This window comes from Anser brachyrhynchus (assembly GCF_964034855.1).
Source record: "Anser brachyrhynchus genome assembly, chromosome: 4".
Classification (NCBI taxonomy): domain Eukaryota; kingdom Metazoa; phylum Chordata; class Aves; order Anseriformes; family Anatidae; genus Anser; species Anser brachyrhynchus.
The window spans coordinates 10,901,082-10,920,461 of NC_137698.1; the positions used below are offsets into that span (position 1 = coordinate 10,901,082).

Sequence of the window (19,380 nt, forward strand, 5' to 3'; positions counted from 1 at the left end):
CACAGCAAATATGCTGATACAAGTTCACAATATGACAGTATATTTATTCCTTTTCATCACCATCACGATTAGTACAATAGATACACTTGTTCTTTCCAAAACTGTAATGAGACAGAACACTATTGCGCAACTAGCAATGTTTGGTGAAACACTCATTTGTAAGCTGGAGCACAAATAACACACTGAGAAAGTCTGGTTTATAAAGGCCTGTGTTGATAACCAGTGAATTCTGATAAATAATACAGCCTGCTAACTCTATTACTCTTCTGGTAAATCATGAGAGCTCCCTTTGAGAAAAACAATATAATCTGTAAGTCAAATTGGGAAACATAAGACAAATGTTGTGCATTATTGCCAGAAAATTCCGAAATATGTTAAGTACATTTCAAACATATTGAATAATTCATAAACAATAGCTCTGGAAAAAAAAAAAAGAAAAAGGAAAAAAAAAAGAAGAAAAGAAATATTTTCACTCTATATTCCGTGCTGAACAAAGACTGGTAAGCAACAGTTTATTGCTTTTTATTGTATTAGCTATCCAAAGCAACCTACTGAGAAGATACTCAGAATTTAATACCCCAGGAAAAAAAAAAAAGTTTAATGTGTGAGATTAATTTAATTTAGTATTAACCAGGAACTTATTTTCTTTTCCTTGTGATTTAAATGTAGTATGTGGTTAAAAGCCAGTAAGATCATTGTCTTTAATTCGATTTTCCGATGATGACCATATATTACCTTATTTTCTTCTAAAACGAGGTATAAAGGAGTATAACAGCTCATCCAGTTAAATGATCAAATAAGCTAAAACATGAAAGGAGATTACTTAAGTAATATATTTTAGAAAATAATTTATCAATGAAAGTACAATTTGTAAGCTAACTTCCTGGTATGAGTCTAGTCAGGTTTTTGTGTATAGTCTTGTAATATGCTTCCTTCCTGAAGGGTGATGAATCATTGAATGGCTGGGGTTGGAAGGGACCCCAAAGATCATTTAACTCCAACCCCCCTGCCATGGGCAGGGATGCCACCCACTAGATCAGGTTGGCCTAGGCCCCATCCAGCCTGGTCTCGAACACGTTCAGGGATGGGGCATCCAAAGCATTTGGATAGACCACTGTCTGTCTCACCAAAACTCCAGTTTAAATGCTTTGCCACAGAATCCATTCCCTCCTAGTTATATTGGGACAGTGTCAAAGGCATTGCAGCTGAACATTGGCCAGAATACTGAGCCTGAAAATAGTAGAACCAGAAACTGGAAACAGGCATCAAGCCCACCATCTCAAACTGTGGATGAAACATGCATGGGACACAAAAATAAATGTACATTGTGCATTGTTTTTTATAGAAAGGAAGAGGGAACAATATTTCAAAAGACAAAGAAAGATGAAGGAAATCAAAACAGAAGAAGCAAGACCGACAACTGCAAATGTAGAACACAAACGTAGAGGAACTGGATGGAAGAAAGAGACTTGGGATTGTGGCCAAAGCCTACCTCCTTCTGGTACAAAAACCATCAGATTTCTACTGTGCACAAGAAAAATCACATTTTATATAAAATCTGCTAAAGAAATAGCACCAATTCCAGGAGATATGTAACATCAGCATCCTTCTCCTCCATCCTAGCAAAAATAACACAGGACATCCAACGTGTTGATTGGCTGCTCAAATTCAGGAGATCACCAATACTTTATTCCATTCATTCACTTCCCCCAAGCATTAGAAAATGTCATGGGAAAATTTCATCTCTTGCCTGCTATCCTTCCTGGTCTCTAAACCAAGTCAACCTAAAGCAGCCAGGAAAAGAACAGTTTTGCTATCCAAAAACTGGAAGAAAGAACATAAATTTATTCCTAATTTCAAAGTTAATACTTCACATGAATCGATCAGGTAAGCAGCAGTAACAATATCCTTCTGTGAAAGTTACAGTAAAACTTCAAATACATATTACAGCTCTAACACCACAAAAATCATTGCAGAATTTGTCTCAAAGAAAGCAGAGCACCTGAAGAGGGGTGCCCACTTATGGACATAAAATTATGTAACGGACATTTATATATCCATTAAAATATGTAAAGTCTTAAAGTGCATGAATATACTGTGAGTGAAGGAAATAATATTCAGCTAATTTATAGAAAACCTGAGGATGAAAACAGCGTAGTTCCCTTACAGAACTTCACTAGAACTTTAACCAAAGTGATATTTTTGCTGTTAAAAAACAGATGATTCTTCATTTGTGATGTTTGCTATACCTATTTGTATGCTCAGATATTTCCATGAATCATGCCCAGCACAGCAAGGAAAACTGGACAAGACACTAATTTATAACTGAAAAAGAAGCAAACCATTTTTCTTATATTAGGTCTCTAGTGAATTGCACAGACAGACACCCCTACATCTTCAAAAGCAAAAATATTTCCTCAAACAGGAAATTAGTTACTGAAAGAAACAGCAGTACCAGCTGATTCATTAAGCATTTCTGTGCAACACTGAGAATAAAGCATGTATTAATCTGAAACTCATCCACATCAGATGGCTGCAGTAAAAACGTGTCACACAGATGCCTTTAGCAACATACAGAAGTGTTTAACATACAAATTTAACTGCTGATCTTAAGCAAAACAAGGTTTCCAGCATACATGCATTTGTTTTTAAGCAACATTACTTCTCTTTTCACTCCTATAAATACAAATAACTTAATAGTATGTCAGTGGATGATACCAACAGAAAACCGTATCTTGTAGGCACATTCATGTACACTGGAATAAGTAATGCTTTAAGAATGTATCTAATATCAGGAATATATGGCCATTTCAAGCAACAGGAAATTTCTGTGTTATTAGCAGCTCTGGCATCAAAATATTAGTTATTCTGGAGTGGAAAGTAACTACCAAGAAAAATACGGAATAATAGAGACAGTACACGTGTGTGTGCCCCCACATACATTTTGATTAAGTGATCAAAACTATACAAAAATGACACTGGTGCTTTGCTGCCTTCCTCATATCTTTTATTCCTAGTATTTGCAATGCTACATTGATTTAGCTTTACTTCAATTACCCACTAAGTATTGGTACAAATCCTGTTTTGCACAACCAAAACTCCCTTTGCAAATCTTAGGTGAGGAATGCTCCAGCCTGCTCCCCAGGTGAGATACCGCTGCTCAGCCCACAGAGCTTGGAGGACACCAGATAACACTCTAGTTCAAATGTGACATAGTCATGGAATAAGACAAGCACTAAGTAACGTTGCTACGTAGGAAATATAATCTAATATTCACCATTCATTCAAGGTGAAATTTGAATCTCTAAAAATATGTCAGTTAAAAGCACATAACATATTCCTCTTGGGCATCATACATAAAGCTGATGGATTGCAACATATAAAGCATCACATCTCCGAGAAGCTGCCATTTCAATTTGTCCTAAAATTAACCTGTAGCTATGTATTGCGATATATCTTGATATTTTCTTGATAGCTGGTTCATGTAAATTGGTAAAAAAAAAAAAAAAAAAAGTGAAAAAGGGAAGAGAAACCAACACCTACTTTTTGTCCTATACAAACCCAAAACTGAAGATCTCAGAGATCTCAGAGTAAAGTCAAGTCATACTTGCCTGCTTTTACTAAAAGACCTGTCAGTAAAATGCTGCATGTCTCAAAGCTGGCAGTCTACAAGTGACACTTGTGTCAAAGACAAGCATATGTGGTGCATTATTATTAAAGGAACATAAAGCTTTGTGTCTCAAGGGAGACCTTAGGACAACTTTATGTATTTCGAATTTGCTCATTTCTACAGCATCCTTTTTATGACTTCGGGAGCAGCATTTCAGCAATATCTGGAAGACACTACTCTACACAAACAACATAATCATTTATTTATGCCAAACACCACAATATGACAATGGTTAGTGATAAGGATTTAAAATAATATGCAGAATCACCTTCTCAAGTGCCAAGGAATATTAAAGATCTCATCTTACTGGAAGTTTCACATCAAAGGGACTGCCATAGACAAGGAATCGGAGGCTAATCCCCATTGTATGTCATAGGATATTGCCACTTTCACACTCTGCGTCTGCCTTGTAGAACTGATTCTGAGAGTAATTACATCAGAGATAAGTCTTTTCCGGAACATACACAATTAATTCTCTTGTAAAAAGGTGGAAAGAAGCCTGACACTTTAATAATGTTTAAATACATCTAATCTCTTTCTGTTCTGCTCCTAGTATTTCCTAAATATGAGGAAGAAAGAAGATTTGAAAGTACTTAACAACTGTCTGTTCTTACGTAAATCACCCATGGGTGTGTAATATCCCATCAGAAAACAGCCAACATGAAATAATACTACAAACCAGTAGAACATAAAGTGAGTGGGTAATCAGTATAAAGATGAACCTAGAATTTCACTTTTTTTTTTTTTAATACTTAAGGACAATTATTGTTTTCAAATTAGATTATATCACTTCTTTAAAATTTGAGGACTATATTTTTAAGTTTATAAAATAGATTGGACTAATCAAAATTTCTCCTTTTTGCTAACAATTCCAAAAATGGTATTCACCATGAGTTCATTATTTCTTTGAAAATTAATTTCCATTAATTTTGCCAAATCACATTCTCGGCCTGTCAATACAAGTTGTGATTCCAGTACTGTACATTCCAATGCATCTATATCGGCAGAACTATATTTTGAAGTGATTTTTACGCTTAAACGAAGTGTCCTTCAAAAACCATTTGTCAAGAGTATTCAAGTGCATCTCAGGCTTTCTGTAACACTTCAAACTTGGATAACTCATATTTCGATCCTTCAAAACTACAGCAACTGGCTAATTGCCCGTTATTAAAATCAGCCCACAGAAAAGTACTAAGCTTGCCATCATTCTGCACTTCAGGATTATACAAGTTATATTTAGAAAAAGCAAAACAAATCAAAAACAACAACAACAAAAAAAACCCACACATACACACAAAGACATAGAACAAAACAAACAAAATCTATGATTCCATGATTCGAAAAAACATACACATGACTTAACATAGACTTTGTACATGAAGGTTGAACTCATTTACAATTTGGAAAAACAAAAAAATAGAGATTATGTTTTGATAAGCTGCTTCTACAGTATGTGGAACTAAAGCATTAATTTCTACAGCTTAAGGTAAAGCTCAATTAGCTATCAATGTGCCTAGCTAGTCCATAAACGTAAAAATTCCTTTTTACGTTTGATAAGAAGGCCAAAAAGAAAAAGAAACATTTGATAAAGAGGCCACTCCACAGCAGAAAACTACCTCCAACTGCTGGGCTATAACAAAGATTCATTACCTGTCTTAACTTTGCCTCTTGTTCTACTCAGAATTCACCCAAACTGCCCCACTACATTTTTTATTTCAATGGGACAACATGCATGACTCAAGTTACACAAGGACATTAAGGGTGAAAGGATAATGATGTTAGCAGTCATTTTTCAGTGTTAATGCTTCTGTACCAATGACAGCGGTAAAATAAATATTACTGTAGGCAGCACTCAGTTATTTTTGTCACTATACCATGAAAATATTTTCTATTTAAAGTAGTTCTAAGTTATCAAACCACACTGGGAAAAAAAGATTGATTTTTTAAAAATATATACATATAGATGGATATTCAATGTAGAGATGAATGGGAAAGAGCTGATGTTTCACACATCTTCCTGTGCCCAATGGAAACAGAGACTTCCATTTGGTTTGCATATTTTAGGTAAAAGAAGAAAAAAAAAGTGCAAGCAAATGACTCCTTTTAGCAGAACCTGCATAATGAACTCACTTAATTTTTTTGATCTTCTGGATAAGAGGTCATTTTAACCAATGAGTACAGCACTGAGAGAAAGCCAAAGCTCTGAACCCAAATTTTAAGTTCACCATCTTCCAGGAGCCTTAGAGCAGTTTTGGGTGCTAGATATCTTGGAGGCCACTCTCCTCCAGCTCCTGAAGCAAGTATTTTTAAGGACAGAATAAGAGAACAGAGGAAGCAATTCTACTGCTCTGCCTACGTATATTTATTTCATCAAAGACAGAAAGACGCTTTTGGTTAATAAGGGCTACAGTGCAAAATTATCCTTAAAAGAACAAACAAAACAATTGGTGAGGAACTACTATCTATCTAGTACAGCAGGTTGTTGTTCTTACAACTTTTAAATTTCCATATTCAGAATGACAGTGTTCTGAACATGGACTGCTCTAAATACAAGGACAATAATGGTAGTTAACCACCAGTTGCCATGTCAGCAACATACTGTAGACAAATGAAAAGGTGTACAATTTTATCAGCCAATAATTTCCATTCTACATTTTTTATCTAGACATATTAATACTGACCATTTTACAAACACATAAATCACCGTAGGATTTACAGAACATTACAGCATGTTTTGCATCATCTTTTGGCAAATTTTATATAAGCAAAGGAAATATTTTTAATATTTTATTCATGCAGTGAATAATCTAGTACATGGGCTGCTTCAGGCACCTCAGTAACAAGGAGCAAACTGCAGAAGGCTCCTCTTGGGAAAGCAGAGAAATGCAAAAAGGGGATTGTGACAACCAAAGTGGGTTATTGAGCCATGCAGGTGTGCCACAGGGTGGAGGGTGAATCTGGGATGAGCAGCTGGGGATTACCCTACCCAGCCCCATAGAAAGCCCCCAAAGCAAACCAAAGTCCTTGAAGTCCTCTGCTGCTTTTCAGAGGACTTCAAGACACATTCTTAAGCCTCATACAGGCTTGCTTAGGGACATGGTTTAGCAGGTGACATTGGTAGTAGCACGATGGTTGGACCTTGAAGGTTGATCGTGAAGGTCTTTTCCAACCTTTATGATTCTATGATCAGGGACACACCCGGGAATAACTATAAGTATAGTGAGACTTTTTGGATGCTTAAGATCAAAAGTATGTTGGAAAGAGCTGCTCCAGAACCGCTTAGCATTAAAGAAGCCTAAGCTGACTGGATGCCTCCCCTGTTTGATTGCTGAAGCCCTTCAATAAGTAAGTAGACTTTAGTGTAGTGATTCCACAGATGCTGACAAAGCAATAGTCACTTTGTTTCCAGAAGACTGCCAAAAATGTTCAGTTTTGGCACAAGTTCTAAGTGTGTTTTTAGTGAGCTCTTTTACTAGTCTGTCATTTAAATTCTAGCTGCTCTAGAAAATTCTGGCAGCTCTTACAACTGGTAAGAGGGGACAAAAACAACAACAACAACAACAAAAAAACAACACATGCCTTCACAAACAAAAGCCCCAACATTTTGTAGATATGTAGTATTGCAGGAGAAATTGAAAATAAATAAATAAATAAACAGACGGCCAAATCCAAGATGCTGACTCCATGATTATGCACCTGACGCAAAAAAAAATCCTTTTCTCCCTCCAATTCTCTGGACACCTCTTACACTGTTTTATTTTTTTTAAGTAGGGTATAAACCTTAAATGTAGCTTAATCTCCCTATCATGCTTTATTTAATAGCAGTAAATGAGATATGTTGAATCCTTTCAAAATTAAATTTTAAATCAATAAATGTGGTCTCAAGACTCTCACTTGTACTCTCCTTTTTTTTTGCTGTTGCTGTTTGTTTGTTTGTTTTCTTTTCTTTTTTAAATCCTAAAGTGTCAAAACTGAAGTCAGTTAAACATGGATTAAATACATCATATTCACTTTTACTCATGGAAATTCTTATTTCATGACCCTAGGAAGACAAACTTTTCTGCATCTTATGCCTTCAGAAGAACTGAAGTCCCTATGGGCCTTTTTTCCACAACTGGCAATATACACAGATGAGCTTTGACAACAGATAACAGCAACAGATAACTACAGCTCACTGTATCAACACGGGACAATTTAACACTGACAAAGTTGTTGACCAGTTAATAGCATATGTTTTGAGGCTGATATAAAATTAATGCTCCAGGACTGTGCAGAAGCTTGATGTTTCCAATGTCCCATTTTGTCATTTAATTTTAGATAATTGCATAATACATCATTTTTTAATGTAGCCAAATATGAAACAAAGAATATTGATGACCTGTATTTATTTTGCAGATCTTCCTATAACAAAGGAATCTTTCATTCTTCAGCAGCATTATATTACTCCATGCTAAACTTAGTTGTTTGTGCTGGTGTAAAAACATATAATTATTTTTTGTTAGTATATAAAAGATGCAGTCCAACTTTGCCACGGTCACAGGGCTAGAGTTTCTGATCTCTCGTCTGAGCCTGACATTGTGTAGTGGGTTTATGTGGCAAGGTTTTGGTAGCGGAGGGCCATAGGGGTGGCTTCTGTTTTACCTCACTCAGCCACTTGAGAGTATTCTGCCTCATCTTAAAGTGGTAGTACTCAAGACTTGGTAGCTCATATAAGATCAGCAAGCATGAGAATATTCATTATTTTATTTAAATTAAAAATACATCTATTTAAGCAGGAAAAAAATATCTACTGGACAGTGTTGTAGACATGAAACAGCTCATGCTTCCGTAAGTAGTATTCACAATTCACCAGGAAATGTGCTAGACCCTTCAAGATCTCTGGCATATGCATGCAGTACTGTGCTACTTCTCTGCCACTAACACTGTAAGACTACTTTAATACTCTCTCTGATACTGTAAGACAACTGTCAATATAATCTTTTAAAAGAAACTTCTACTAGCAGTCATCTAGATAGTAGCCAATTCAGAGTCTGTCAAGTCCCTAAAACCATTCAGTCAGTACTCTCACAGTGTTGATCTGAATAGTTAACATAGCCTTAGGCTAGTTATTCTGCAGCTGGTGTGAAATTGTATTTCTTTAGTTTCTGGTCCTGAATAGCATTATCAGGCAAATGAACTTAAAAAAAAAAATAATGCTTCTCCCACTTACCAGCTCCTCACGAAGTTGGGTTATGAGTTCGTCTCTCTCCTTCAGCTGCAACTTCAGCACCGAGCATTCATCTTTTATTCCATCCTACAAAAATATTAAAAGAGATGTTATAATAGGTTTAATGCTTTTACTTGGTCTTGACAAGAAAAGGCTGAGATGATTCACATAGTGCGAGATGATTACATTCAAGTAATGAAACTCAATTCTTTTGTCATCTGTTGTATTTTCAATAACACATTCTAAAGTTGTAGCATAAACAAATTAATGCATCTAAAGACATTACACAAAAATGTGAATAGTTCCCTGCACAGAAGTCCATTTCATTATTTTCTGATTCTTCTAAGCCCTTTTTATTGAAGATCCCATCAGGTCATTCCCTTTCAGTTAAGGAATATCTACAAAATGTCATAATTATTCTCATACAAAAGAACATTAGAAAAGTATCATTTTTGAAGCATTATTGTGGAGCTTATGATCTTGGAGAGGGCAAAAAAGAAATTACAACAGACATTCACAGGAAAAGTAAAGCACCCTTCTCATGCATACCTCTTTTCTTCCCCCACATCAATCAAAAGAGCAGCAATTATGATATTAGATGAGCAGAGGAAAGAAAACATTTACCACTTATTACTTAGTGATATAACCCCTGACAATAACTCAATTTGATGTGCATGAAAATGAACCTAGTAGCTAAACTGTAGCCAAATCCAGATCCATGAAGCAGTCTGCAAACAATTCCATTGCAGTCTGCAGTTTTTGCGGTCTGCAAAAAAATCTCCAGGCAATTTTGAGAATTCATGCAAATCTAAACACCTTTGGAGAAGAAACATCAATTACATTTTTGTGTGTTGTTCTAGTAAACACCCAAGAGGAGAAACCCAAATTAAATTTCTGAAGTGATGAAGTCTAAAATCCCAACAAACTAACCAGTCCAAAAATAATAATAATAATTTAATTGGTCTTATAACTATAAATGGAGAACTGCATCCATATATCTTTCTAGTACAGAGACTTATTTAAATCATTTATGAAATTTGCTGGTTTCTATTATTTTTGTCAAAGCAAAACGAAACAAAAGCAAGCCAGAAACCAAAGAAAACTTCTGGGAATATATTAACACACACACACACATATATATATATACACCACAGTTTTGTCCTTAGTTTAAGAATACTCCAGTTTAAGTGCATAACATTGTCAAGAGCACACAATAAACACAAAAATGGTAACAAACAAAAGAGTTGTCTCATTATTAGTTCTCAATAAAGAGCAGGCTTAATGAGAATATATATGTATGTATATATATATATATATATATATGGCATGACATGTCTGGCTGGTGATCCCTGTGTGAAGTGAGGTTAGGGAAATTCTAACACACATTGCTTGACAACTGAAGAGCAAACATATATTGATCTAAAAAATACCACTTAACCGTGCTTTGTACCCAGATCCCTGACCACAAACATCTTAACTGCAGAATCATTGTCAGCAAAAAGGATACTTCATCTGCCACCCAAGCATCTCAGAAAAGAATTCCTTGCAATTTGCTGTACAGTCACGTCAATGTGTATGCAAGTTACCCAGAACTGGCTAGTAAAAGGCAAGTGCTAGCAATTCCCAGATTTTTATGTCATTGTTTAGTAAAAGAAGTCCTAATGAACAATCCACACCGCACAGGGTTTGCAAGAAGCTAAGAGTTTTTTCTCATTGAACAGAGTGCAGAATCAGGATTTTGTAATCCTATTTGGCTGCACGGTACTTTTGTAGACATCATTTGTTCTCAAAATGTAAGACAAAAGAGAAGGAAATGCTGCTTGGTGCTTCTATATATCTCTTATGTTTTGAGGACATTCCTACTATAATACCAACTGACAACAGGAATAGAAGAAACACAGTATCATCCAGGAATAAAAGAGAAAAAAGTAGAGCAGACTGCAGAAAGGCTTGGGTAATTTCAGTATCCCATATGTCTGTCTGAATGTATTAGTAACAGAAAAACAAAACACAATGGAACCAACTATTTGTTGCCAAGACAGTGAATACAGTTCTTCCAGAAAGTAACTTTTGAGAGCTAGAAACGGAGAGAAGGCTCCACAATCACATCCTGTGTAAGGACCATAAAATATTTCAGTGAAGGATTGTATGGAGGATACCAACAAAATAACATGTAGTTGCAACATTTGGGGGCATGAAAATCTGGTAGAATGCTGCATTATTTATTAGTCTAGAGGGCAAGCAGCAATGCATATCAAATTGTGTGAATTTGGAAACAGATCACCTTTAGTAATATTTCATTATCCAATGTGAAACTGTAATGCATTACAAGGCAGTCAAGGAAAGGCCGACACATTTGCTGAGGAAAGCTTCTCAAAGTGAATGAGGAATAAAAGACACACTCTGATGGGAATTTATAGTGAAAATTAAACTACCTAAGAACCAGAGTACCCTTCTAAAGAATTGTCACAAAAGCAGACATTAAAGAGGAATGGACTTGGAAAGGATCGTCTGTTGTTAGCAGAGAGTGCAACTGCTGCATTATCAGTCTACGCTGTAATTATGGAGTCAAAATAAATATCTCCCCCAATACAATAGGGTATTAAAAAAATAATAAAAATAAAAATAAAAAAAAATGAATACTCTAGGGCTATATCATTCAGACTTTATACAAGATTCTTGGTCCATGTATTCCTATGTTTAGAAAAATAATCTTGCCTATAGTGCTGCTTACTATAATGTTGATTATGATAATGTATGCAAAATATTTCTCACCTCATAGCATCCCTTATAGTATTTATAGAGCCTAAGAGAATAACAGATTTGACTATAAGTATACCTGAATTCAAGTGCCAACCAGAATCAATTAAGAGATCAAACGTTTAAAACTCTGCTAAGTAACATTTACCATTTCTTACCGTTTACTATACCAACATCCCTGGACACTGTGGTTCCTCACCTTTCTGCAAAAAGATTTTATAACTGTATATTTTATCAAAAATTCCAGACCAATGAGAACGTGGATGCCATGAAAATATTAGTTACCATTCCAAATAATTTAATCATATATTCCATGCATGTGTTCATAAACCATCTCAATACATTTTAGCTTTTGAGGGTATTCTATTGAGTTTAATAAATTACGTACTACATGTTAAAAACAGTATTACATACCATAATCTTATTCTCATTACTTTTATAAATGTTTTTCTTCATATTATTTTGAAGAAAAAATAAAAAAAAAGGATATCTGCTCTCCCTTATAGTAAGCATGTTCATAACAGAGACTTTTCCAAGAAAAGAGAAGTCATTTAACAGCTGGTTCTTAAAAAGAACTGTTAGACTGTAGGGGACACAGCATGCTCTGTAAATAAAGTGCTTTGTCTTCAAACTATTTTCTTTTGTTAAATTAAGGTAATCAAAGAAAGAAAAAAATAGTTTTTAGTCTAAATTTCAACTCCCAGCTTCTCAGCTCTTACAGAACTGGATTCCAAGTATACTTCATAAAAGAAAAGCAAAATCAGCTCTGAAGAGCATCAGTCGTATTTTCTTTGATTACATTCTCTGATACTGTTAAAAAAAATAATAATAAAATCCAGGATTTAGTTTATATTCAGTATGGATTTACTGTTGTTATTGTACGTGATTACGGTCAGGATGCTCTTCAAATTATCATCTTTTTACCTCTTCAGATTATCAGCCTTTCACTTATTTTCAGTCTTACTTTATGACAGCAATTGATATATCTCAGTGCTAGCATTTCCCTATTTTAGTTTAATTCTGTCCATCTGGGAAACTGCTAAACATAATAGCAAACTTGTTTCTCATCAGATCAGGTCACAGGATGACAAATTGTACTGCACGTGTGAAGACAGCTGCAGTAGGTTATACGCAAGTGCCAAAAAGCATAATCATTTCCATTTTGAAAACTATACCTCTTCATTCCTAGAAGCCAATAGGCATATTGTACTTGCGGAAATCACAAAGTGCTATAAACAGAACTAAACAAGTATTATGGAATAAATGTAAGGCAATCTTACTTTGATACCAAAATGAATATGCTGCCAAAATAGCACCATAAAATTAAAATATTACAAAACTCATCTGATAAATGTGCCAAATTTCAGCTAAGCAGAAACTTAACCAACTTAGGGTAATACAAAAAATCAGCAATTACTTAGCTTGTAGTTTCTTAAAAAATATCATCCTAAGTGGAACAACCCAAACTAAGAAATTTAGAACTGAATGCCAGGTCCAGAAAGCTACATAAAGGCTGTGACAACTGAACCTTCTTCTAAGCTATGCAGCAGACTCATACAGCAAATTCAGTGTTTCTGAATAGCTATCAAGACCATTCAAAGAAAACACTGGTTACTTTAACATCAACAGGATTTTTATGACAGCAATATAGGAGTCTAGATTATGTACAGGGTTAGGGATGTCTTTTACGGTTAACTTTATACCACCTTGCATCTGAAAAGAAGCAATTATTTTTGAAGATCTTACTTGAAATTTGTAGAAAAGCACCATGTTGTGTTTAGAAACTGAGATCCTACTTGTTTTAAAATGTAGCATGTCAACACGCAGTTTTATTAACAGGAAAAAAAACTGCTTTTTGAGATCAGTCATGTAAATAGAGTTCTGGATATTGCAGTTTGTGGTTTCAAAAAAGTCCTGTCCCATCCCCTCAGGTAATTGTTTTATTGGTTGCTACTGTTTATTGTTTTTTTGTTTATTGTTGTTGTTGTTAATGATTTTTTTTTAAGATTATTTAAGAGTATCATGAAGCAGAGAACCTGAGACTGCATTATTTGTTGAAGACATTTCAAAATGAATTCACAGGTCCACCTTCGAGATAGCCCCTGCATATATTTACACCAGAGTGTATTTATATCATGATATCTATGTACATACACAGTTCGCTTTCCAGTTTTATTTTATTTTTTCCTTTCTAATTCGTTCTAGCTCTATGTATTGTATCAATTTATATCTGTCATATCAATTCCTTTCAGTCCCTCTAAGAGAAGAATGAATTGTCTGGCTGCAATTCTTCACATATGCAAAGCACATTGAACTTGCTTCTTTGTTGGTTTTTTTTGGCACTCAGTGCCAGGGCAGTTAGCCTTGGCAGGAGTCCTGACAACTCATAGCAGGCCATGGCCATACTTACTCTCCTGTTTCTCTCTTCATATGGCTGTACCAGCTGTTGCTCAGGCACAGCAAAAGGCTAAAGGCAAGTCCACACCTCAAGAATCCCCGTTAAAGCAGAACACAACAGCTTGAAGTGATCCTCTGAGGCCACCCTGGCTCAATACCAGCAGTCTCACCATGGTGTATCTTTCCTTGTCCAGGAGGGGAGAAAAAAAAAATCATTTCAGAAGTTTTGGAATGAAAACATTTGGATGATGTAGTCGTATCAGAAACAGACGTTGTTATGTACATCATCTTTTAATGCAACTACAGTGTTCAAATGACTCTTCTATATAAGCAGCTCTACATTTCATTTACTGATCATGAAGTCAAATGGAGTTTGAGGTGCACCCTAAAATGATGAATTAACAATCATAAAGCCTTCTGTGATTCTATATTAGATCAACTCGAGATCAACTCCCCTTGTCCTTATGGGGGATTTCAACTTGCCAGACGTCAACTGGGATCACCACACATCTGACACGAGCAAGTCCAGGAGGTTCATAAAGCACCTAGATGATAACTTCTTGGTGCAGGTGCTAAGGGAGCCAACTAGGAAAGGTGCCCTCCCAGATCTGTTGCTGGAGAACAGAGAGGGTCTTGTGGGGGACGTGGCAGTTGGCAGCCATCTCTGTCATACCATGAAGTGGTTGAGTTTAGAATTTATGGTGACAGAAGGAAAACTGCTGCCAAAACTTCAGCCCTGGATATGGGGAAAGCAGACTTCAGGCTGCTCAGGTAACTAGTCAGCAAGGTCCCCAGGGAAACTGCTTTTGAAGGCATTGGCTTCCATCAGTGCTGGTCAGTCTTTAAGCACTGCCTCCTAAAAGCACGAGATGAGGCAATTCCAAAATATCGGAAGTCAGGCAGGTGGGGCAGAAGGATGGCCTGGCTGACCAGGGATCTTCTACTGGAGCTTAGGTGAAAAAAGAAAGTGTATGGCTGCTGGAAGGAGGGTCAGGCATCGAGGAAGGAATACAGGGATGCTGCTCGTGTTTGTAGGGAGAAAATTTGTGTGGCCAAAGCCCAAGTAGAGTTGAAGCTGGCCATGTCTGTGGGAGACAATAAAAAAGGCTTTTTTAGATATGTGAACAGGAAAAGGAGAACCAAAGAAAACATAGGTCCGCTACTAGATGGGGAAGGTCTGCTCACAGACAATGACATAGGCAAAGCAGAGACGTTTAACGCCTTCTTCACCTCTGACTTCAACACTGATGATGGGCTTCGGGACCCAGAGTGCCCTCAGCTGGAGGACCATGATGGTGGGAATGATAAACTCCCAACCAACCCTGAACGTGTGCAGGATTTGCTGCTCCACCTGGATCCATACAAGTCCATGGGTCCGGAGGGGATTCATCCCAGGGTGCTTAAAGAGCTGGCTGACATCATCGCGGGACCTCTCTCAATTATTTTTCAATGATCTTGGGAATCTGGAGAGGTCCCAGTAGACTGGAAGCTGGCAAATGTTGTGCCAATTTTCAAGAAGGGTAAGAAAGAAGACTCTAGCAATTACAGGCCTGTCAGTCTCACGTCAGTGCCTGGTAAAATTATGGAGAGGATGATCCTTGAAGTTATTGAAGTGCACCTGGGGGACAATGCAGTCATTGGTCCCAGCCAACGTGGGTTCACGAGGGGTAGGTCCCGCCTAACAAATTTGATTTCCTTTTATGATAAGATCACCCATCTAGTCGATCAAGGGAAACCAGCTGATGTGATCTTTTTGGATTTCAGCAAAGCTTTTGACACGGTTTCTCATAGGATCCTACTGGACAAAACGTCCAGCATACAACTAAACAAAAACATCGTACGATGGGTGAGCAATTGGCTGACGAGCAGGGCTCAAAGGGTTGTGGTAAATGGGGCCGCATCTGGCTGGTGGATGGTCACCAGTGGGGTCCCTCAAGGCTCCATTTTAGGGCCAATCCTCTTAAATGTTTTTATAAATGATTTGGATGTAGACTAGAAGGTGTTCTAAGCAAATTTGCTGACGACACCAAACTTGGAGGAGTTGTGGACTTGGCTGAGGGTGGAAAGGCCTTGCAGAGAGATCTGGACAGATTGGAGAGCTGGGCGATCACTAACTACATGAAGTTTAACAAAAGCAGTGCCGGGTCCTGCACCTGGGATGGGGCAACCCTGGCTACACATACAGACTGGGTGACGAGACGCTGGAGAGCAGCCCCGCAGAGAGGGATCTGGGGGTTGTGGTTGACAGCAAGCTGAACATGAGCCAGCAGTGTGCCCTGGCAGCCAGGAGGGCCAACCGTACCCTGGGGTGCACCAAGCACGGCATTGCTAGTCGGTCAAGGGAAGTGATTGTCCCCCTCTACTCTGCGCTGGTGCGGCCTCACCTCGAGCACTGTGTGCAGTTCTGGGCACCTCAGTACAAAAAGGACGTTAAACTGTTGGAGAGTGTCCAGAGGAGGGCGACGAAGACTGTGAAGGGCCTAGAGGGGAAGACATATGAGGAGCGGCTGAGGTCACTGGGCCTGTTCAGCCTGGAGAAGAGGAGGCTGAAGGAGGACCTCATTGCAGTCTACAACTTCCTTGCGAGGTGGAGTGGAGGGGCAGGGGACCTATTCTCCGTAAACACCAGTGATAGGACCCGTGGGAACGGTGTTAAGCTGAGGCAGGGGAAGTTTAGGCTGGACATCAGGAAGAGGTTCTTCACCGAGAGGGTGGTTGCACACTGGAACAGGCTCCCCAGTGAAGTAGTCACGGCACCAAGCCTGTCTGAATTTAAGAAGAGACTGGACTGTGCACTTAATCACATGGTCTAAACTTCTGGGTAGACCTGTGTGGTGCCAGGAGTTGGACTTGATGATCCTTACGGGTCCCTTCCAACTCGGGATATTCTATGATTCTATTCTATGATTCTATATTATATTCTACTTAAGTACAGTTACAAAGAATATGTGATCAAATATTTTACTGGAAGAATTTAGGGCATATACATTCATTTGAATACTAGGATTGAATTGGTATTTTACTATGAAGGTAACACTCAAAAAGACTATGCAGGCTACACTACTTTAACCTCAGACATTTATGAATATGGAGCTAAATAAACAATGTTTTCTTCACAGTGATCCAATTGTCAGTGAACTGTGAATTACAGATTGAGCAAATTAATGCTATTTTTGCTTCAGCTGAATTTTGCTCTCTGCAGCAGTGAAAATAAACAGCATGGAGTTTAAAGGAATGCAATTTGATTAATAAACTGCAAAACATAAAACTGAATGATCATACCAGGTCAAGCTCAAGATGCATCCAACCACCAGAAATCATGAACAGCAGCCAGGAGTGGAAATATATAACTGCATTTAATGTATTTTTCCTGATATAACCACTCCATTTACTCTCTCCTTCTGGCTCTTCCTGAGCTAGAATTTATATTCACAGTACCTTGCCTCTTTTGGTGATACACTCTAAATAAATCATACATTCATGAAAAGAAAACAGACAAACCATAATAAGAAAACCCAAACCCCAAGCTTTCCTTTGGTTTCAAACCTGCTGCTGAACAATGTCATTGTTTCCATCATAAGAAAATAAATATTTCTTATTCATGTTCCCCATGTATCCCTTGGTTTTATACGACTACATGTTAACTGCACAACTTCTGTCATCTGTTTCAAGCTCGGGAATTGCTGTCTATATAACCTCACTTCTTATAACAGCCACCCTGTACCTCTGATCAAGAACTGTGATCCACCTTTTCTAGTTATACTGTATCATTTACTAGACCTAGGTAATCTGAATCACATATCGCACTCAAGCAGGGGGTAAACACATCCATTCACACAATTGCATTTTCTATTTTGTTTCATATTCCTTTCCAAATAATTCTTCTGAGTAACTCTTAAGGGACCAGATATATAGAAAATCCTTGTCTTCTATATTTTCTGTAGAAAGGGGGAAAAAAGTCAGTTGTGCACCCCTTCACAAACCTAGAATCAAAGTCACAAACTTCACAATAAACAGCGTTTGGGAGCAATGTCCATGTACTTAATTAATTCACCAGGAGCCCTGACTGTACTATTAATCATAGAATGGTTTGGATTGGAAGGGACCTTAAAGATTATCAAGTTCCAACTCCCCTGCCATAGGCAGGGACACCTACCACTAGACTAGGTCACTACAAGCCCCATCCAACCTGGTTTTGAACACCTCCAGGGATGGGGCATCCACAGCTTCTCTGGGCAACCTGGGCAAGCCTCACCACCCTCACAGTAAAGAATTTCTTCCTTATATCTAATCTAAATCTTCCCCCCTTTTAGTTTAAAGCCATTATTGCTTGTCCTATCACTACATTCCCTAACAAAGAGTCCCTCTCCAGCTTTCCTGTAGGCTCCATTTAGGTAAGGTTAAAAAGCATATTAGGTAGGTTAAAAAGCATATTCCACTTACAGCAGACCTCTGTCTCCTGTTTTCTTTTTCTTTTTTTGGGTTGTGTTGCTTTTTTTTTTTTTTTTCAAACAAGGGAAAATGGGTGCTTTTTTTCAGTGTCCATTTCTTCTGGGCAAGAGTTCTTTCCCAACATACCCACAGAGAAGCCTAGCCAATATATGTGGCAAGTGAGAAGAGAGAGATTAATGAGCTCATTATAATTCATTAAAGAGTGATGTGGGGATGACTACCCACTTTAATTAGTTTTATTACTGTAGGAAATTGTTTCATATGCCAAGCTCATCACCAAGCATGCCTGGAAAACATTAGAGTAGTAATCAGACTTGATACAAGAACTTTTCATTAGCCTGTAAGGCTAAGGGCACATATAATGACAAGGAAGGTATTAAAAAGGTGGACATGAGAGTGGCTAGCATGAAATAATTTATCATGTCTGATAAACAGCACAATGGCAATCTTAAGTTAAAAATTTGGTAGAACAGCTGTGTTGCTATAGCACATCATGTACTCTTCCTGTAATCATGACATTAGCTGACAGTATTAGAAAGATTAATAAGTCAGGTTTACTCAGATAATAAATCCTAGTGCAAATTAACTATGACTCAAATATTCTAATGAAAATGTTAATCGGTAACTGGAATTCCTGCAGAACTATCCTCTTTTCCCAGTCATCCCCAAAATTAACAAATGCATTGCTATGTATTTCTTGACAATCAGAAGTTGCAAAAAGACACACAAATTTAAAAGCGCTAAAAAGTTTAAGCATTAACTGTATAAATGTATTGTGTTTTGTAGCCTTATGAAAGAAAACTGCAAGCACACAAATCAGTCTTTTAAAATATCTCAGGGAAAAAAAACTTTAAAATGGTGTTAAATTAATATTATGTAACAACTGCCAATAAAT

At 37.3% G+C, this 19,380-nt stretch overlaps 1 protein-coding gene across 10 annotated transcripts in view; it reads right to left on the reverse strand.

The window, feature by feature from the left end:
* Window positions 1-19,380, reverse strand: part of CCSER1 (coiled-coil serine rich protein 1) — a 735,108-nt gene that overhangs the window by 287,662 nt on the left and 428,066 nt on the right. For all 10 annotated transcript variants that reach the window (XR_013950287.1, XR_013950288.1, XM_080589527.1 and 7 more), the window contains one exon: window positions 8,880-8,963. Coding sequence is in view for 8 of the 10 variants with exons in the window: in XM_080589527.1 (XP_080445653.1) it covers window positions 8,880-8,963 (84 nt within the window). In the remaining 2 variants the exon portion in view is untranslated. The remainder of the gene's footprint in view (window positions 1-8,879; window positions 8,964-19,380) is intronic.